At 37.1% G+C, this 22,254-nt stretch overlaps 1 protein-coding gene across 6 annotated transcripts in view; it reads left to right on the forward strand.

Moving 5' to 3' along the window:
• The window catches only part of DCAF6 (DDB1 and CUL4 associated factor 6), a 104,185-nt gene that overhangs the window by 47,118 nt on the left and 34,813 nt on the right, over positions 1-22,254 (forward strand). For 3 of the 6 annotated variants that reach the window (XM_063348596.1, XM_063348606.1, XM_063348634.1), the window contains exons 8-12: positions 2,912-3,005; positions 5,216-5,335; positions 5,561-5,806; positions 11,138-11,305; positions 18,289-18,348. In XM_063348596.1, the coding sequence (XP_063204666.1) occupies positions 2,912-3,005; positions 5,216-5,335; positions 5,561-5,806; positions 11,138-11,305; positions 18,289-18,348 (688 nt within the window). The remainder of the gene's footprint in view (positions 1-2,911; positions 3,006-5,215; positions 5,336-5,560; positions 5,807-11,137; positions 11,306-18,288; positions 18,349-22,254) is intronic. The other 3 variants (XM_063348614.1, XM_063348642.1, XM_063348623.1) reach the window with 2 other exon arrangements.

Here is a 22,254-nt window from a genome sequence, read left to right on the forward strand (position 1 = left end):
CTTTGATATGGTTTCCCACAGCATCCTCCTGGAGAAACTGGCTGCCCATGGCTTGGATGGGAGTACTCTTCGCTGGGTTAAAAACTGGCTGGAGGGATGGGCCCAGAGAGTGGTGGTGAATGGAATTAAATCCAGTTGGCGGTTGGTCACAAGTGTTCCCCAGGGCTTGGTAATAGGGCCAGTTCTCTTTAATATCTTCATCAGTGATCTGGACAAGGGGATTGAGTGCGCCCTCAGTAAGTTTGCAGATGACACCAAGTTAGATGGGAGTGTTGATCTGCTTGAGGGTAGGGAGGCTTTGCAGAGGGCTCAGGACAGGCTGGATCCATGGGCTGAGGCCAGTGGTGTGAGGTTCAACAAGGCCAAGTGCCGGGTCCTGCACTTGGGTCACAACAACCTCATGCAGCATTATAAGCTTGGGGAAGAGTGGCTGGAGAGCTGCCTGGCAGGAAAAGGCCTGGGGGTGTTGGTAGACTGATGGCTGAATATGAGCCAGCAGTGTGTCCAGGTGGCCAAGAAGGCCAACAGCATCCTGGCCTGTATCAGGAACAGTGTGGTGAGTAGGACCAGGGAACTGATCATCCCCCTGTACTTGGCACTGGTGGGGCCCCACCTCGAGTACTGTGTTCAGTTTTGGGCCCCTCAGTACACCACAATGAGGTGCTGAAGTGTATCCAGAGAAGGGCACCAAAGCTCGTGAGGGGTCTGGAGCACAAGTCTTATGAGGAGCAGCTGAGGGAGCTGGGGTGGTTTAGCCTGGAGAAAAGGAGGCTGAGGGGAGACCTTATCTCTCTCTGCAACTATCTGAAAGGAGGTTGTAGCGAGGTGGGGGTCGGTCTCTTCTCCCAAGTAACAGGTGATAGGACAAGAGGAAATGGCCTCAAGTTGCGCCAGGGCAGGTTTAGATTGGATATTAGGAAAAATTTTTACACTGAAAGGGTTATTAAGTATTTGAACAGGCTGCCAAGGGAAGTGGTTGAGTCCCCATCCCTGGAGGTATTTAAAAGACAGGTAGACATAGTGCTTAGAGATGTGGTTTAGTGATGGCAGTTCTATGATTCTGTGATAATGATGGCGTTTCTTCCTCCTAGTTGCTGATAGTGGTGATTTATGATCAACATCATAATGTTGATGTTTTTTCTTCTTTATTTTCCTGCTTGAAGGCCATTTTTATATGTTGTTAAACACGTTTTACATGATGAAGATTTTTTTTTTTAGTAGTCTGCCAATATGGCATGGTTTTGCTTTTAAATGCTTGTTCTTTGTCCTTGTTGTTACCCCTAAAGCAGTTGTTTCTTGAGTCTGGCCTTTACAGTACAGTTAACAGCCACGAGCGAGTTGCTGAGAAGGTATCTCTGTTATCCTCCTGTGTCCATACCTGCTGTCAGCCCATGCCTGTACTACTTTTTGCTCCATCAGTATGCTGTAGTCATAGGTAGTTCTTTCTTGCACAGGTTAGCTAGTTGGTGTTCCTGTATATATCAAAACTGTTAACAAGAGGTTGTACACCATACATCTATGCAAATCTAAGCAAAACTAGAGCAAATTAGGTGATAATCACCTGGTCACTAGACAATTGCCCTTGCAGCTAGATGAGCTAAAAGAATGCTCCAAGGAAGTGAAGTCCAGACAAAGTCTGACAAGTGCGAGGCTTGTGTTGTTTGTTAGCTTCATATTAAGCCTGTGGCCCGTTATTAGCAATGGCCATGCTGTATTTACTGGGCCACAGGCTGCCATTACTAGTACAAATATTGTTCATCAGAAGGGCGTGTAGTTTCCTAGGACTGAGGAAGAACGTCCAGCTGGCTGACACTGTTACCTCACTGAGGCAGCAGAAAGCAAAAAGGAACCCAGAAAAATTATGTGACAAACAAATGGTTCTGCATGTCTCCCTTTCTTCTATGGAATGTTAATCTGATGTGAAGTAATTTTGTGGAGAATTGACTGCCAGTTACTATAGAAGATTGTGATCACCTGTTAAGAACAGACACGGTGTATTCTTTTCTTTTGTTGGCACAGAGTATGTCCTGTAATGTCCTTGGATTATTTTACTTAAATGCTATTTTTATTTCAGCCTGGTTTTAAGTTGTAGAGAGTAAAAGAAAGGTAAAGCTTTCTTCCAGAATCTGCTGGCTGCTTAAAGTTAACACTTTAATATGCTTTCACTGCAGGGGTTTTACATTTAATTTAAAATTGTAAGCCCAACTATTCACCTTTTTTTTTTTTTTCTTTTAAAGGCAGAAATATCCAGCCAATACACTTAATTTCAAACTCTGAACTGCCTTTCTGAATGTTCAAAGCACTAGCTGTTTCTTTTCAAGTTGCTGAAAGTAACACTACCTATATAGTACTTGTTTTATACTTCCTGCTGCAAAAAAAAAAGTGTTATAAAAATTTTAAAAAATCCCATAGGTCAAAAAATAAGCTAAAGTTTATTTTTATAAAATTGCTTTGTTTTGTTAATGTCTGATTGTTTTTTCCATTTGCTTAATTGCAAATCCACATTTCATTGAACTGAAGCTGCTATGTAGTTTTTAACATGAAGAGGTGAATGTTTTTGCAGAATTCAGGTTGAATTCTGGAAAACCTTAATTATTATTGTTCAGTATGGAAAGCCTCAATTAACCTAGTAAAGTTAGTATTGCATAAAATAAAAGATGCATTAGTTCAAAGAGTCATTGATTTAGACTGTTGAACTTCTGTGTAGCTAAAACACTTGCATTCTATTGCTAGAGTGTTGTGCTTATTCATAGTTGATCTGAACATATCGTTAACATTCTTTTTTTTGGTGACATACGAATTTATGTAACTTAAGAAAATGGAGATTGCATTTATATTTAGACTTAGAATTCTGTACTGTCTAACATAAATAGCTTTGTAATGCCTTTCTTTTTTTCTTTTTTTTTTCTAGTTAAGGCAACCTCCTGTTAAACGTTTACGGCTAAGAGGGGATTGGTCAGATACTGGACCAAGAGCAAGGCCTGAGAGTGAACGAGAAAGAGATGGTAAAGTGTTTGCAGTTGTGGGGTCTTGTTGTCTTTGTATGTGTGTTTTGTTCTGGTTGGGTTTTTTGATGGTTTTCTTTGGTTTGGGTTTTATTTTCCAAATTTTCTTAAGTATTCCTGAAATACGTAAGTGCTTCAGATTAAACTACCCATATTTTAAGAATCAGTCAGGTCTTAAGATGGTTTTCTCAGAATCTCACACAGAACTCCTATTCTACAGTAACTTTTAAAAATAATCTAAATTGAAAATATCCTTACCAGAAAAATTGCGTTGCTTCAGTTACGCTGATGTAAAACAAGGGGAGCTTATTTCATTGTCATTGGCCATGTAGTAACACAAATATGTATTTTCTTTGTGGTAGTCAAGCCTCATATGCAATCAAAGTTACAAATGAAATGTTCTTTAATGGTTACATTAGGGGACTAGAATTCAAAGCAATAGGATTTTAATATTGAATCTCACTTTTTTTTTTGTAAAACACATGTAGTGACTAAATGTTTATGCTTCTGTGTTCAGGTTTGTGATGTATTGCTCACTTACTTGAGGTTTCAGTAGACGGAGCATTTTCAAAGCTATGCTTTAGGGTCAGAAAATGTGATACAAAAGCAGGGCAGAGGATGCTTTGTCACTCATCTTGCTTTTCATGTAAATGATGTGTTTCTGACAGTTGTGGGGGTACAAGTATTTGTTCTACTTCCCTTAAATATTTCTTCTTTTTCTGCCTACCATTTCCCTTTCCAGATTTTCTGTGTTGGTTTTCTCATCTTCATGATTCCCCAAACTACAGTAATAGTGTCTAGCTGTATCAGGCTAATGGTCCATGTAGAGTAGGATTCTGTATCCAACACAGGCAAAGGGAGATGCTGTTCAGGGAGAGAACATAAGCCTGTCCTCTTAACTTAGTCCGTTGCCTTTGTTGCTCCCCCAGTATTCAGAATTACTGGAATAGAAACTTTAGAGGGTACACTCCCATATTTTCCTTTGGAATCTGCGTATGGTTCTATTGCCTGTGAATTTCTGTAATCCTTTTTTGAATGTTTTGGATAATATTTTGTATGGCAAAAAATTCCAGAAGTTCAGCACCCACTGTGTAAAGGAGTACTTTCCTTTCTCGTAAACTGCTCTCTCAGTTTAATCTTGCCTTCTTATTCTAATATCACAGGATTTGATTATTAACAGTTTTACATTCTGTGCTTCCACAGACCTTATTTGTATACCCCCTCATATTAGGGACGCTTTTGCTATCGTTTTTGTTGCAGGTCTTTCCCATCAAAATTAGTTGTAGCTTTGCCTTTGCACAAAGTTACTTTTTTATCTAAATTCTTTTTCAGCTAAATATCTTCATTGTCCTTCTAGCTGTCATTTCCCCATAATATCAAGTAAATCTGCTGGTGTTTGAGACACATGTTCTCAGTGTACATGTTCTTCCCAAGTACACTCCAGAACCTTTCAGTGTTAGCTTTTGTATGCAGGGTACAAAATATTTTTCATTTCACAAAATACAAAAAACACTTATAGATTCAAGTATTCTATTTCAGCCCTTTACAAATGGAATTTTTCCTACATTCATTCTTGAAACAAATTTTGTTTCATATGTAATAAAACCAGAAATAAAATGAGGAAAAAATGTTTTGAGTTGTGTTGAAAGGAAGTATGTCAAAGATTTTGCTGTTTGAAAGTCTTTGCAGTCCTAACACTTGATGCAAAATGTGAAAATGAAAATCCCTAAAAGAGCTTTGCTGTTGTATTAAATTGTGCTTATGAGGAAAATCGAAGTCATGAAGAAGCCTTTTGGAAATGTTAAAACCATCATGTGCTGATTTTATGCTAGTCTTTTTGCGCTTTCATTGTTTAATGATAAAATTGGTTATTTTAAAATTAGCTGGGAAAACATAAAAATCTAGGCTTTAACTTATTTAACCAGCACTTTAAATTGCATGACATAAATTTCACAATTTCATGTGTACAAAAGCTCCAGGTGATTGTGAAACAGAAAAGGAGGAAGGACTGTTGGTTTTTATGTTGTGCTGTGTTCAGTTGGCTATTCTTGCTGGACTGTTGTGCTGAAATGAAAAAAAGGAGATGGCTCAGCGGATTACTAGTTAAGTAGTTTACAGTGCAGGGTGTTTTTTATGGAAGAAATGGGGGTGAAAAATGAATGCTTACCTAAACTTGTAGATAAAACTCTTCAGCATTGTTTGTTTTACAGGGGAGCAAAGTCCTAATGTCTCTCTAATGCAAAGGATGTCAGACATGCTTTCAAGATGGTTTGAAGAAGCTAGTGAAGTTGCACAAAGCAATCGAGGACGAGGAAGATCACGGTCCAGAGGTGATTTCTGTTTTTTTCCAAGAATAATAATTACACCAGAATGTATGTTTATACTGGATGTACAGGCCTTGAATATTAGCCTTTCTGAGGTATAAATTAATTTTTAGTGCACTCAAGAACTGAGCATGCTTGTTTGCCATATGAATGGTAATGCAAAGGGATCGTTAGAGACAGAGTAAGTTTACCTTTGGGCTCTTGTTTTTCTTGCTTTATTTTTAATCAAAGGTGGGACTAATCGGACAGATGCTCCTGCTACTAATAACGTGCCACCTAGTGCAGAATCAGAAACTGCAATGGAAGTAGATGGTTCTGAGAAACTTCCATCATCATCCTCTTCTACAATGTCAGCCCAAGCTCCTTCAACATCATCTTCAACAGAAAGTCCCCCTTCAACTTCATTATTGTCCTCTCCTGATAATGAACAAAGGCCTTCTTTAGGGGCCTCATCTCAACCTGTGCTCCATCAGTCTGGTGAGAAGAAATCCATCTTGTCGTTGTTTATGAAAAATGCTTTCAATAAGAATCAATTTTATTTTAGGATATTTTGGTTAATTGATCTCAATCTGTTTTCTTTCTTGCACATCCTTAATGAGACTAGGTATTTTATAGTTACCAAGTGACTGCAGCTGTGGTTTAAAGAAAGAGTAAAACCATCAACTATACATTTGTCTGAAGAAGGAGTCTCAAAGAGGATAACCAGTATTGTCCTTTGAAGTAGAAATAAGAAAATATTGCTTGTTTTTTCTAAACTTGCTATTCTCTTCATGGAGTGTAAGTAACATCGTGCCTTCAACTGTGATTTGGCTGTAGCAGCAACAGTGCAGTGAATAGCAGAACCGATGCCTGTTATAATTAGAAGAAGTAAAGAATGTCTTCTTCAGTAGGAATCTACATCAACGTTTCAGTCAGCAATGTTATTTTTTTGCTTCTCAAAAGTATCTGGATGGATGGGGCTCACCTTGCGTGATATTCCATTATTGGTTAATAAATTATACAACATACTGATTTTTAAGTTAGTATATCTTGAAGAAACTCATCTGTATTTAATACAGACTTACATTCTTATGGGGGGGCGGGGGGAGAAAGTGTATTGCACTGTCCATGTCAGAAACTTATTTGGGTAGTAAAAGCACCTTATGCTTTGACTTGCCCTTTTCCATCTCTATGCTGGAAAAGATGCCACAGCCTTTAGAGTTAAATATTTGCACAGGAGTTTATTTTTACTTTCTTAAAGTGAGTTTCTAGGCCTCACAGTTGTGGTGGAAAGGCTGACATGATCTGAAACACAGGTTCGGACTTGATTATTTTAAAATCCCATGGTTTTTGTATAAATTGACCTTTTGTCATGTACCAATTCTGTTGTAAAAAAATCAAGGTCGTTGTCACTGGAAAAGACGTCTGCTAGCATCTTCAGGCCCTAAATTGGTTGTTCTGGAATAAAGGAGGGATGGGGATTTCCCAGGGGAAAGTGTGCTGGTTTGTAAAGTGTACTAAAGTGTGCTGTGGCTGCTGCAGCCAAAATCTTCATGACAGGTGAGAAATGATGAGGTGTCTGGTATCTGAAAGGCAGGGAAGCTAAAGGCGAAAGTTGAAATTCATTAAATGTATCATTCTCACCCTTTCAAACCTTGCAACTAGTCTGATACTTACTAGAGGAAATAAACAGTGAGCAGAAACATGACAATACATAGAGTCAGATACTATTTCTAGAGTAAGTGAATGCTAGAAAATTTATTTAGTAGCAGAGGCTTTTAGTCACTTATGTGTTTTTATTGGTATTGGCGTCAGCTTGCTGCAATCTCAAGTTTTTAACAATACACGCACAACAAAAATGACTAAGGGTTCTGCTCTAATTCAGTGTGACCCAACTGCCATTTTCTTTGGTACAGAGGGATAGCCACCAAAAAACACACATAACATTACCAAGGGTTCATTTTTTATCTATTTGCTTATTTTTTTAAGTATATGGTATATTCTGGAACTTACAGTGGCCAGGAGGGTATGTCCCATATTAAAAATAATTGCTTCAAGTCATTGAAACTTTGTGGGTTGCATAATGATAATGCATTAGAGAGCATTTCTGGAGTTATGATGCATTTTCTATCCTGCATTTTAAAGAATGTATGCTGACTAGAAAAAGTGTTTTTCTCTGAATCTGTCTGAATTTCTAAGTAAAAGTTTATTCTGCTAGCATGAAGTTGTTATTTCTTGATCCAGCTCTTCTCTAAGGGCATTTCCTCTTTCCCAGTGTTTCTTTGGATTGAAGATTCTCCATATATTGAGTTTTGAAAGGAGAAATGGTGGTTGTTTTGTTGACAGACAGTGGATTCTTTCTCATTTACTGTATCATGTTTGATAGGTTCTTTGACTACACCTAAGCAGGATGTCAGATTGGCTGCTGATTTTTTTAAAAAAAAAAAAAAGGCACTATCACACCCCCCCCCCAACTCCAAAGCCACAGAAACAAACAATCAAACAAAACTTTATTTGGTATTCTTGATTGCTGTATGCAGATTTTACTGTTAGGGCCAGGTGTCATCTTTAAATTGTCTGAGTAAACTTAATAGCAGTATATGTTTGCACACCTGGCAAGCATCTTGTCTAGTTTGCACTGTAAAACAAGTCTTTGGGTAAGACGGGCAAGTTCAGGAAGAGGGGTAGTTGGTAGGCAGAGGCAGCAGGTCATGGCAGAGCAATGGCAGTGGGTTTATGAATAAGTAGGCTTGAATCTGAATTTCCATTTTGCAATGTCTGTATACTTATGTAACCCATGATGGTACTCAGTTATGAGATTTTATTTACTCAGTCTCTAGTCTGTAAATGTGAAAAAACTGAACTCTGCATCAAGAACAGGATTCCCTGAGTTTTTTTAGCTGCATCGAAAGATGAAAAAAACCTGCTGCTTTTTGGGGTGAAAGTGGTAATAGGAATAATAGGTTAAATACAGTGGGGTTGAGTAGGAAGGTAGAGATGTGCTGTAAAAGATGGATGACTGGGGAAGCATTTTGGAAAACGGAAGAAGGAAAGCAAGAGGCTTTCAGCCATCATTTTGCATAAAGTGGTGGTAGTTTGAATATTGTAGCAAAGAGTTAACAAATGAAGAATATGTTTTCGGGTAATGACTTATTAAGAATCAGAGGATTAATTCATACTACAGAATGGAAAAGACTTATAAACAGCTTTCCGTAAATCATTTCTATAGATTTCTGTACTGAACACAGGTACTGGTGGTAATCCTGTCTTTGAAATGGCAGTACCTTTGCATACGTATTATAACCAAATATGTTGGTATGGTGATCCAGAAAATATGCCATGTGGCGAGCATTTGAGCTTCTACATCTGAATTACTTCATCTCCTAATGTTTTAAAGAGGTGTATGTTCAAAATTGAGTCAGTACAAAAATGGTTCAGTGCTGAAGCTTGTTGGGATAAGTCTCTTTATCAGACTGTGTATTCTGGAAAAATACAGTTGCAACATTTCAGTAAGTTGCAAATAATCAACGAGATCCATGCAAAATCTCAGTAGCCTGTTCTTGTCAGTATGTTTGAATAGTTTTGTTGTTTGGTGGTTGTATTTTTGTTTGTTTTTTTTTTTTTTTAAATAATGAGACAAAACAATTGCTGGAGACTTTCATGCTTATCGCTAAGGAAAAAAAATAAAAATTTATTTTCTTGCCTTGCTTGGCCCATTCAGTGGAAACCATTAATTATTTTTTTACATTAGTTTTAAGATGCTATAGTTTTGAACCACAAATGAACATCAGATACAACAAACTGTAAAATATAATAATGCTTTTTTTCCCCATAAATGATACTCCAGATACACGTTGCTACTATTAGGAAGGGGATAGGGGGGTAATTGATTTTTTTAGGGCAAAGCTGGATCTTAATATGTGTTCTGATATAAGTTAACTTTGCTTTTAAATTTTGAATGGGAAAGTTGCAATAGCTGTATTGTTTGGTTTGGTTTTTTTTTCTTTCCATTTCTATTTCCTCACTCCATTTGCTGGCAAAATAAACATTTGCTTAGAGATTCTGAAATGTGTTTAAAAGGTGTTGTCATTGAACATATTCAGGATAGTAGTTATCTCTTTACATTTGGAACTGTAGTTCTTGTTACATCTTAAATTGTAACTGTCTCTGGACTGAGTGGAACTGAATCAGCAGCAACTACTGAAAACTGCAATTTTAGATATCATTGAAATTTCCTTAAAAACATCTCCAGACTGTTTGGACTTCTAATTTCCATAAACGTTCATGGCATGTGAAAACTTCCATAGCAAATCTCTTTGATGCCATATTCCTTTTAGGAAGTGTATCTTTTTCCTTCTTGTTATATATACCTCATCAACCATAAGCTGGCAGGATGTATTTCCCAGAAGTGGTATTAGACCAAGGACATTAGAGCTCATGGCTCTTCCATGTTAACTGGTGCCTGCCACTGATTTTTGAATGATTGGATTCCGTCTTTGGGCTTGTTTCTTTTTATGAAAGAAAATTTGAAATTTGCTTGCTTCACTGAGTGAATAAGGATTACAGAATATTTGCAAAGCTTCCGCTTGGATGAAAGGTTATATGCCAATGTAATGCTCTCTAGTATTTTAACGTTTCATAGTACTAATTTTTTTTTTCTGCAGATTTCCTCATATCTACAAAATAACTCCAGAGTGCCCTTGATATAAACACTTTCAGGATAGGTCTAGGCTAGCAAGTTATAGCAGAACTAGCTAGAGTATTTAATGTGAATATTTGAGTCTGAATTAGCTTCTCTAGTCTGCTGTATTATAGGTGACAGTAGTTAAGCAGTAGTTCAAGTGAACATTGTCCTTCAGCTATTGCTAATAAAGACAGAATCTGTATTGTATAAAGAGAAGCACTTGCTTTACAGCACTTATGTAAGTGGAGAAAATCTGCAAAGAGCACAGAAAGAACAAAAAATTATTTGGACCACCTAGTTTTATAGCAGTTTGTAAAAAATACTCTTAATCAGATGGTGGACTGGTACGTGTCAAAATGGTATAAGTGACGAAGAAAGTCAAAACGATCAAAACAGTGAGGTCTCTAAAGATGGAACTGAAAGAATAGTCTGTTAAGCAAATGATATTAAGAATTGTTTATGATCCAATAAAGTACTTTCTCTGTAGGACTACTTAACAGCGTTTTCAGACTTTGACTCCTCACCCACTGGGAATGCCTCAGATAAAAAATGAGTTCATAGTAAAGTGTATTTTTTGGTTAGATGCCATTCTGCCACCAATTTCCATAGTCCCAGTTTACTTTTTTCACAGGTTTGTTTTGATGAAAATTGTACTAATTTTTTTTTTTTCACATCAGGAAGCTATCGCATGCATTTTGAAAACTTTCCTGTAGACCACAGTTGCATAACTTTACACCACAATATTCTCAGTTATGTGTGTTAGGAACATGAAAATGAATACTTCTATTTTTTTGCTTTGTTTTGAATCAGTCAGGATCTATCTATTTTCATTAAATAATTCTTTGTTAAATGGCTTAAGTGTTGGAGATGGGGAAGGGGGTGTATCGTCACATGAATCCTGAACTTTTAGGTCCTGTCATTCATGCATTTAGGAAGAGAAAAACAATTTCAGTATTTTATTTTATAATTTCTGGATGTTAGTAAATTATTTTTATTTTTTTTTTCACTGTAATTACACTTAGTATCTGTTGCTTCTCTCTGTTGGTCACCCCACCCCTCTTCCCTGTTCTGTATATTGTATGTTCAATGCCTCTTTCTTTTACATACTTTTTTTTCTTTTCCCCCTCTCCCTCACTATTTGTCAGAGTTAATGGGACCTGAGTTAGCAATAATCCGTAGGGGTCTACAGCGACTGAGGCTTAAGAAGGCAGAACAACAGAGACAGCGAGAACTAGCTGAGGGTTCAACGCCACAGTCATCCTCCTCTGCTCAGTCCTCCTCTAAGGGCTCCTCACAGGACCCTCAGACATCAGGTTGTCGTTTGTCAAGGTTTCTTAAGCAGCTAACGTAGTTATAGTTTGTGCTGCTGTTGTTTGCTGAGATGCTTCTTTTCCAGAGCAAGACAGTTAATGCATTTGCTGCTTGTCTTACCTTGCACGTGGTGGTGTTTATCATCACATGGCTAGGGAAGGAGTAATATTGACGGGTTTTATTTATCTAACGTGTTTGGATTATATGGCTAAATCATAGTCTATGGAGAAAGTTTCCTAGGTGCATGGTATCAGGTATGTGCAATGTTTGTTAGAGCAGTTGAGCAATAAATTGCTGTGTGCATTTAAGACTTGGCTTTGGTTTAGCATATGTTCTAAATCAGCGTAACGATTCAGTAAAACAGAATTTTGTCACTCTTAAATGCTATGTTTTTACAGTAAGTGTAGTGAAAGTACTTGTAACAAGCCGAAGTCCCCAGATATGCTCTCCTTTTTTGAGCAGAGTGACTTTTCATTTCACCATCCTTTGTCTCTTGTCTTACTGAGATTAAAAATAATTGCAAGAAAGCCTTGGAGATGTTTATAGTAAAGAGACATATTTGAAAAAGTTAGGGTAGAAGCATGCTTATGAATAAAGAGGTAAACCCTAGAGCCTGAACTTGAAGCAAACTTTGTCGTGGCACCATGTAAAAATGAGTGAGCTGCATGCTGTGTGAAAAATCAGCATATTTTGTGTTGAGAAGTGATGTCTAGCGATGTTTCTCCTATGGATAAATTCTGTGACAGTTGAGGTGTGGCTAAATTTCTTAATAAGGACTGGGTCAGTCATTCACAGCTTGACTTGCTATGGTTCAATCTATTCGTTTATCTGGAGCCTTACAGAACAATTTGATATAACAGTGGCTAGTGCTCTAGTTACAATATGTAGTTATTGAATTTTTAATAACTTCCTACACTAGAAAACACGACAGTGAGTTTTCAGAATGTTTGGAAACCAGTAAATCCTGGAGGGCTGTGTGCTTATCCTAGGGATGGTGGCCATAGGTGCCTGTTACCTGTAGGAGGAGAACAAGAAAAACAATGGTAGCAGTGTGCATGTATGTGGTTGTAGTTTCCTGCCAGGAAAAAAATATCCCTAACAAAAAGCTACCTATTTTTTTTCAGTGAACTGAACATAAGGTTTTATTAACTCAAAGATATGTATTGATAGAGGCAAAGCGCGGCTAACATTTACATGAATAGATCTTGATCTACCATTTTCTTTTCAGAATTACTTAAATTTTTTTTTTACTAAATCGTTTCCCATTGAATAGAAATTGGAAAAAAATTTTGGTTACAACCATATCTGTAGAATTTTCACCTGGAGGTTTGTCTGTAGACATTTTACTACTTCTGAAGTATGTGTTGGTCTGGGTTTCACAGGATATTGTCTCACCCATCTCTTTCTTAGTGTTCCTTCAAGGATGCAATGTAATTCTTTACTCCCGGTTGCTTGTGCATCAACATGCTGTAGGATCCATACTGACCCAAATTCAAAGCTTTCCGCTGCGTAATTGCTTTGACTGGGAGGCAGACGTGTATTGTAGTTAGTCTGCATCCCATCGCTGCCCCTTGGAGTTTTGAGTTCCCATGTGCTTCACGTTTTAAGGGAACTAATGGGAAGGACTGGTAGTTTTGTTTAGGATCACCAGGGAACCACAGAACACCTACGTAGCCTTGGAGGAAACTAGTATTCAAATATTTACCTCATTCTTTGTGTGATGACAATGAATTTGCAAATTTAACCATTTTACTTATTTAAGTAATTGCTTCAAAAGATAGATCACTTAGCACCATGGAAACATTTATTACTGGGGAGAGGAAGAGGGAACAGTTTTGCTACCTGACCTCCAGCTCATTAGGATGTATATATTTTTGCTGGTTGGCCTGATTGGTGGAATTTGTTACCTTTAGCATTATACACAGTGGAAGATTTAAAGCAAGGAATTAAAATTTAAATATTCAGTGTGTTTTGTCTTCAAGAAATTTGAGAAAAGATTACATTACCTTTTCCTTTCTACTTTTATGTGTAAATACAAGAAAATCCTGTTGTGCTTTACCAGCTTCTTTCACTGTATTCCTCCTTCCCCTCTAATGGGAGGTAACAAATGAAACTCATTTCTTTTGATTGGGGAATCCATCAGCTTTCCATTGTCTACTTACTTCTTAAGATTTCTGCACTCTGGACATGGAAATTTGTTCTTTTGGAAATCCAGCGCTGCAGATTTTGGTCTCTTGCTTCTCTATAGAGACAATTGTTTTGCAACCCTGTGGTAAATTGGCGTTTCAGAAGTGTGGTAGGAGAAAAAGAAGTTCTTGGTTTGGGGTTGTTGTGGTTTTTTGTGGGTTTTGTTTGTTTGTTTTGGGTTGGGTTTTTTGTAGTTTGTGTTGGTTTTTTTAATAATAAATTCCCATACAGAGACAATCTCTTTATCTTTTTTCTACAAGGTTGTCTTTGATGCTCTGTCTTGAGGCAGATGTTCAGTTTTCAGGCACATACTAGTTGCAGATTTTCAAACAAAAAATTACACCACAAAATGTGTCTGCCATTATGTGAAATGGCGTCATAGGCTCTGGCCCAGAGCCTGCCAAGTTCTCAGTCCCTATTCTGTCACAGCTTGTAGAATTTACACTTGCAATTTTCTTGAATTCAGTGTGAGACTCTGGCTATTTCTTCTGACCTGTATTTCATTCATAATCCTTATCTTTGCAATTGCAGAAGCTCAATTATAGCTGTAGACACAGAGTGGGGAAAAAAATACTCCAGTCATGTAAGAAATTACCAGTAGAAAATGTCAAGAGCTGAAAGCTTTTACAGGTTTAATGGAAAAGCAAACTGTATGGTAGTTATTCTGTCTCCTTGTTTAAGGACTTGTAATAGTTCCACAGGGATTTGTAAGCTATATCTGTAATAGTTAACCTTCATTATTTAGAAAAATATACTCAAAAGTTTACAGTGTTGTTTAATGTGAAAGTGTGTTAACTGAGTAATGATTCACAGTGGGCTGATTTGACATTGAGGAAAAAGATACTTCATCCTCAGATGGCAAAGAGACTTTGTTTTAGTGGATACCTCTCGTAAGTATTGCATAAATTTGGCAGAGTTTTAGACGCAGTATATGCAGTATGCATCAACTGTATTTTGTCTTCAAGCCTTTGCTTAGGTATTGGATTCAGATTTTTTTGATAGCCGCTTTATTTAATTAGGGAACTGTGGTAAGTTGTTTGGGTTGGTTTTTTTTTTTATTATATACTTTCTCCAACAAAGTCTGGGTTTGACTTGCTCATATTTTTGTGGTATTTCATACCATTTAGATCCAGTGCAGTATTTAAACAACAGCATGTATGTGCTATATGCAAACTACAAAGAAAGAAAACTTTCTTAACCTATTGTTACTGCTGCTCTGCCCAGTGCTTATATGCCATGTATGCATCACCGTTACCTACATTACTCCTCTTTTTGAGAATCAAATGCAATTTGAGAAGTTACAGAAATATGAACCAGCTGATCTTCAGTGAAAAACAAAAAATAAATCAGTATTATAGATCAGTTTGCATCAGGGGTTCCTGTAGTGATCAGTGTGCATAATCTTACCCACAAAAATACAAAGTAATGTGAACCTTTCTTTTTTAAGGAAAATTAATTTGATTTAGGCTGCATTTATTGTAGAATAAAGATACATACATGTGCATGCTGACATATCGCAGAACCCGTGATGCACACTGACTTCATTCCTTTGTTTTTTTTGAACTTTGGTTGTTTCGGAAGTCTATACAGAAGGTCCAGAACAAATGGGACCTTTGTTTTTGTGTTAAAGCTTTCTGCAAAGAACAAGGGGATGACTGCAGTTTTTATTGCTAGATTCATTGTATTCTTTGTAAACATACAGGTGTAGAAATGTGTCTATTTGAAGTCCAAAACATGTAACCAGGAGCTTATTCACTGTGCAAAGCAATTATTCCTAATTATTAAAAGAAGTATTTAATTTCTTAGATTAAAGTCCACCATGGCTAGGGCTTTAAAAACAGTTTTCATTGCTTCAGGCCTGACTGTCACACTGGAGCTGGTGTTACAGTGATGTAAGGAGGAAATTATTTTTTTTAACCAAAACAATAGAGGTGGCGTGCTAATATTTTCCTGAAGTCAGGTGCTGATTGCCCACACTATAGGAAGATCCTTCAGCGCATAACTGACTTTAAAATTATCTTCTATTTTCTGTTTGAGGTTCCCCAAATTTATGAATCTCCAGTTCCCTCTTTAAGTGGTGTTCCAGTTTAGAATGTACTGGTGACATTACAACCAGTGGTGAACTGCATTGGGATGTAGACCCAGCCTGTGAAGGCTCAGGTAAGAGTTTGGATTTTTGTTTGTTTTTTTAACTATATGGCACAGTTTTGGTAATACTTTTTTCAAAAGCTTTATCAGAAATGATGAAAGTACTTCTTCAGAATTTTTACAAAACAAAGCCATATATTAAAAAAAGAGGCATCTACCTGAACTTCTCGAGGCTGGTTTCATGGTCATGTTTATTTCCCTGCCTGTGCTGTGGGGTTCCAGACTGCAGTGCCACTTCAAGGGGTGCTGGTGATCTGTGGCTTCAGGGGACTTGGAAAAGGAAAAAAAGTGAGTTTAAAATTGCTACAAACTGAGCTCTTTTCTTAACCATGTTAACCAGAATATTTAGGATGCTTCCTATATGTTGTTTAAAAATTCTCATATTATAGGTTGTAAGAAGACATCAAAATAATAGTGAAACGTGGGAGGTTTAAGCCTACATTAGCACAGCCTACTAGCTAGAAAATTTTTCATTTTCACTTACTGTGATTGAATGATGCACATGGTAAAATGTACCTACTTTTTACTTACTGTTGTATAACATTGAGCTCTTAATAAAATTTTGAAGTGTAGATAAGGGTAGTAAAATGTAATTTCTTATGTTTAAAATATCTTAGTTCAGTCATATTTTTTCTGTTCATCTTGGTCTGAATTTAAGAGCCGATGAGATTAGCTTTTCCAGCCAAGTGAAATGTTTGGCAGCATGATATACCTTTTAAAAAAGGATATATAAGCTTATAGGAAGAATTGGAGTGCAAGAACAGAGCATGACTGAGAATCACTGTCTTCTGTAATTAGGCTTCTCAGCTTGCTGTCCAAGACCTCCTCTGCACTTAGCACTTTTGATACAAGTTAGTCCCAATCATGGGCTCCATAACTGTGAATCAGTGATCAAAGCCAGCCTGCCCTTGAGAGAGGTGTACCAATTCCTGTGCTGAGTCAGCTGGAATCCAAGTAGATCATTTTATGACATGATGCATCTTTACACTAGTCTTTTTTCCTCTCATTTACATTCCAAAAAAGTGGATTACTACCCCAGTGAAAAAAATTCTGCTTCAAATACTTCTCTTCTAAATTAGAAACTATATGTAAAGCACACTTCAGTTTTGGAAAGTGAAATACATTAATGTTACAAGTCTCATAGTTAAGAGCTACATCCCACCTGAATCTAGATGACAAATTCTGTGGTCTGGCTTAGATGTGTTTGGTGCAAGGCATCAGCATGGCTGAACAAAGGTGAAGACAAAACAGGACCAATTTTATGTTGCCCAGTTATGGAAATAAACTACATAAACTATATAAACTCAGTTACTGAAACAAGCCAGCCTCCAAAACACACTGAGCTCACCTCAGGCTCTCCTGGTCTCTGTTCTTCAGTCCTTGTCCCCTCCTCTATGCTAGGTATCAGTGTAGTGAAAGAACACACTGATTCTTGCGCCAACAGCTGGGAATGAAGTATCATTTGAGGGTATAACTTCAAATCAGCTTTGTCAATTTAGCAGGTATTATGGCTGTGCTACAAAATAGGTCATGGTGGTGATTCTGGCCCAAACCTGGAAGTGAGCTTCCTGTAGGAAAGAGTGTATTGTTTCATTGCTTTCCTTTGTATAGGTTTTAAATTTATGTTAGAATTAGCATGCTGTGATGTTGGCAGACTATGACTCAGTTGATAATACAGGATATTAAATCCTTTTAGTTTAGGATGAGTTTGTTTATAACAGAAGATTAACAAATGGAACCAAGATGTGGTAGCCTAGACAATATCTTTGAAGTACTGCGCTAATTTATGTACATCAGCCCATCGTAACATCTGGTCTTCAGAGGTGACACAATTGACTCACAGAAGATACTGAACTTTGCATCCATCATTTGTCTGCACAGTGAACACAGTGCTGATGATAATTATTAACTGGCAGTGCCCAGTGGACAAAAAATGCACTTAACTACTGGGGGTTTTGGTACTTTTTTCCTGTGATTATGTGAGGTTTTTTGTAAGACTGACTGGTGTGGTACTGTCATAAACTCATGAAGACACATTCTCGGTCATCAGATGCCATGGAGGTATAGCATCTAGGAATGCAGAACTATTGAACTATTATATGAGTGGGATGTATTTTGGTGCCTTAATGTTTTCAGGAGTCAATATGCTGTTATATCTGTAAACAGTCTCATCTCTTACATTTTATGCTCATAGGTATAAATATTGAAGACCCTGGTATGCCATTAAGTATTTTATGTCAAAGTATCAATATTCTGAAATTTACATTTAGCACATGGTTGGAAATACTAGTGTCCCTTGGTAGTTGGAGCAAAGGCTTTAAGACTCATAACTCGTTGGTGTTTTTCTTGACCTGTTAGATATTTGAATAGTAAAATCCTTGGTAATGGACAGGCATTTTTAATATTGACATGTCAGCAAGCTTCAGGCTGTTCAATGACTACCTAAAGAAGTACATAATGATTTGAAACAAGTGGCTTTGCTTCTGTCATGCCTAGAAAATGCAATATGGCTGGCTGCTCATAAAACAAACCCAAAGCTTCCTTATGTTGCTGCTTTTTATTTTTTATTTTAAACTAACATATGATCGTGACATTGCTGTGCAGTTCTCTGCTGCTTATGTTTTAAGTTGAAATCTCGTTTTTGTTTCAGATTCTCCTTCTTCTGTGGTTAACAAACAGCTTGGATCCATGTCACTTGATGAGCAACAGGGTGCGTGTGACAGGAAATGCGCCATACCCAGCCATAGTTTATTGCAATGCTTCCTTTTAAAATTGCCTTTCATGATGATAAACAGTCTAAAAATGCTGTTCATCTACATAAAGTAGAATTCTGTAAGCAGATCTGCTGGAAAATCATTAATTATTTAATTCTCAATATGAGTAACAGAGTAAGGCTGATTGTTTTCAAAAGCCATCCTATGCTCAGTTCTTAATGCGTTCAGTGTAGGTACGGTAAATGTCTTATGTACTCTACATACATTTAGAAATTTATTTTTTTTAAATGCAAAGTAAAATTAATTCTTTAAACAGTCTTTTTCTGAAAGGTTCTTCTTGGATCAAAGTGCAAATATCAAGATTAAGGAAACTTTTAATCACATAATGCCAAATTAATTTATCTTACGCAAGAGAGATGTGCAGCTTTGTTACACCTGCACAGTGTGAGTAACCGAAGAGCACCTATTGCACTTAGGTGCATCTTACCTCTGTAACCCCTTGTCCTGCACTCCTTCTGCTAAAAAACAACTAGTGTTTCTCTGTAGATGCTCTATGGGCTGGTGCTAGAAAGAATGCTTGTGAGCTTTCTCTGTGCCCATTATTCATCAGTCTTCAAACTGTGAGCAGTGGATTGGGCCATAGGTGACCCTGTTCAGCTGAACCAATGTCATCTGTAGTGAATATTTATGCTTGAATAATTAATGAGTGATAGATGGTAATTTAAAAATAGATTTCCATACACTCTGCATTATGCTTACTTCCATATCAAAGCCTCTGTAGAGATTTAATAGCTCAAATCCCACAAAAGAGCTGGCTGTTTCATCTTGTTTCACATTCTAAACTAGAATGCCATTTTGAAAACCCATTTATGAAAAATAGTCTGTTTGGCAACTGTTGAGATTATGGTTTATTTTAGGATGCCAGAACATTGGGAAAAAAATCAAGCTCTGTTTTATATTGGCAAAATAAATTCATTTTGTAGAATTATGTTTTGTGATAAAATAGCCTTAAACCTCAATGTGTAAATTTGCTAATTATTCACAGTTCAGTAGTCTTCATCACTCCAATAGTCAGGTTTGGCTGGAAAACTTGCTTATAGTTAGTGGCCAAGTTATGCGCTCTCTTACAAACTCAGAATAAAGCATTATTTGATGAGAGTGGAATAAATAGAATTAACACAGAAAGTCTATACGTTTACTAAAGTTCTTACAATGGCAAAAATTTTGGAAAACTGATGAACTGTTCTGTGAAGTTGTGGATTAAGCCCATCTGACAACAGAGACTAAACCAGAAGTTTTGGTCCCAGAAATCAGTTCCCAAATCTGCATCATATTCCTCTTCAAGCAGGATCAGTTGCCTTAAAAACTAGGTTGTATGTTACTATTGTTAATTGCATAGTTGTAATAGACTCTTGAGTTTTTTCTAATAACTTTTTCCTGTGTTAAGAAATTGCTCGAACTAATATGAAGAGTTTTCCTCTCATAAAAGCACTTAATGTGTTTTAACGTGCAAAAAAAAAAATCAACACCCCAGAAACATTTGTTTATCCAGACTTTGTTGGTAGTGTTTTTCTGTCGTGAGTGTAAGGATCACCTGAAAAGACACAGAATGTTACTTCTAGTTTGGAAAACTAGGAATTTGGAAAAGGAGGTAACTTATTAGGAAATCTGTTGTCCAAATGATAACCAGAAAGAAGAATTTGCTGAGATCCATTTGAATTTTTGAAGTTAAACTGCATTAGTTTCACTTCATCTTTGAACGGAAATCTCAGAGAAGTATAAGTACCTAATGAAGGAAGTCATATCAGTTCTTTTTATATAGAAATGTTTTTTCTTTCTTGTTCCTATCTTTCCTTAATTTGGTACTGAATCAGGTGTTCTTTTGTTGGACCAGTGGCTGTTAGATTTGTTACAATGTAAAGGCAATGTTATGACTGTAAGGTGCTGCCTCAATTGCTATGATTAGAGAGGGAACCTGAAGCCAGAGAACTAGCTCAGTAACTTTGAAGTGTAAATGTGTATATGCATCCCATATCCCTTAATGCTGCTTCCTACGTACCCAGAAGCCAATATTGATTACTGATATTTCTAGCCATTTGCAAGTTAGTGCAAGGGTTTAGTAATCTCTTACAGTGATGTCCATACCAGATTGTTCAGTGCCATATTATAGATACTTGAGCTGGCTTGGAACAAACTGGCGTGTCAGCTATGGCAGAGTTAGTTCCTCATAAACAGTACTATTAGTCCTGGAAACTATTGGCCTGTGTTGTGTCCCAGCTAATTAGCCCTGCCTCCCAGTGAGACGAACTGGTTGAGCGCTGGTATGCATATTCAGCTTTCCAGATCTATAGTGAGCTCCGCACGTGCAAGGTCAAGAATTTTAGACCTGTGCTTTGTTGTAAGACAAGTGTGGTCTGTACTGCCTTCTTCAATAAAGTGCAGTGCTACATCTCACTAATATAGGAGTCATCTAGACAAAGAAATTGTATGCCTTGGGTTATAGATTAGGCTGGTCCAAAGAATTAATTGATTTTTTTGGTCTTCCCTTAGACGTCATTGTGCCTTATACTGACTGGTATCAGTGTAACGTTGTTCAGTCAGTCATCATTCCTCACTAGATAAAGGAATCTCTGCCCTTCCCTCCAAGTTCAGCTGCTTCTGATGAATTTTCATGTGTTAAGCCTTCCCATGGAATTCCTGTTTTCTGAAATACACCACTTATTTCCTACTCTTTAGATGAATTTTTCTCCCTTCAGAAGTAAATCGCTTTGGTTTTTACCCAGAATATAACCCTATCTTCAGGGTGTACAAAGGTGATCGTGATCAGTGCTGGATAGGAATTATTTTGGAAGCTTTCCATGACAAGTCATCAGTCCTTTTCTCATGGGGTTGCCAATAGCCTAGTGAATAGGGCAGCATTTGATGTGGGAAACTAGCTTGAAGTTCCTTACAATGTTATTTTGACTAGGTAATGCAGTCTGTAAACCTGTCTTCATGTGCTTACTACTTCATAGTTAAGAGCCCCAATCTTTGTGAAGTTACACTTGCACAGGTTCAGCTTCTAAACAAAGAAATGTGCATTGCTTTCAGTTGTGGGGTTGTTGTTTTGTTTTCTTGTGTTTTTGTTGGTTTTTTTGTAAATATAGTTATGAACGAAATTTTGTCTTCAGTTTTAAGGGTGATAGTTTCAAAGTACCTTCCTCCTGTAGGCAGCTAGAGAGTGGACCATTTCATGTGAGTGTCTGTTCTAGGACAGGGTTGCTTATGACATAAGACTGTAAGTTGTTGATAGTACCTTTAAAGTATAAATGTGTTTGGCTGTAAAATCTAAGTGAAGTTTCAAGGGTTTTTTGAGGAACTTGGAATAGAATTTTAGTAAGGTGTTGGCAGGCTACAACTTTCTCTTGGAGCAATTATTACCATACTAGAGCTTGCAATCAGATTAATAGTTTCAGCAATAGCTCTTCTCTAAATCACAGAAGCTGTACTTTTCTCTTCTTCCCTTCATTTTTTATCAATTTGAAGTAGATCTGGCCCACGGGATGAAATTAGTTGTGAAAGAGAACAGTGCTTCATTCTGATCTAGTCAGTCTTTGGCAATCACATTGTTCTTCTTGAAAACAAAGAGTTCACAACTTCTGGATTTTATGTGTCTTCTCTAAAAGAATGTTTAATTATGTACTAGGCAAAGTTTATTAGCTTTCTTCACAGAGGCTCCCATTCAGCTTTCACTAGCAGTGTAAGTTTAATATAAGATAGTGAACTACACAACTATTTCTGTGCAGTTTATCAGATTCTTGTCTCATCCATCTTTTTAAAAGTTTCTTGTTCTTATTAGTGTCAATTTCATGCCCTAAGGCTAATTTAAAGAAGAAACTGACCCAACCCAAATTGTAGCTCAT

This window comes from Chroicocephalus ridibundus, chromosome 1 (assembly GCF_963924245.1).
Source record: "Chroicocephalus ridibundus chromosome 1, bChrRid1.1, whole genome shotgun sequence".
NCBI lineage: Eukaryota > Metazoa > Chordata > Aves > Charadriiformes > Laridae > Chroicocephalus > Chroicocephalus ridibundus.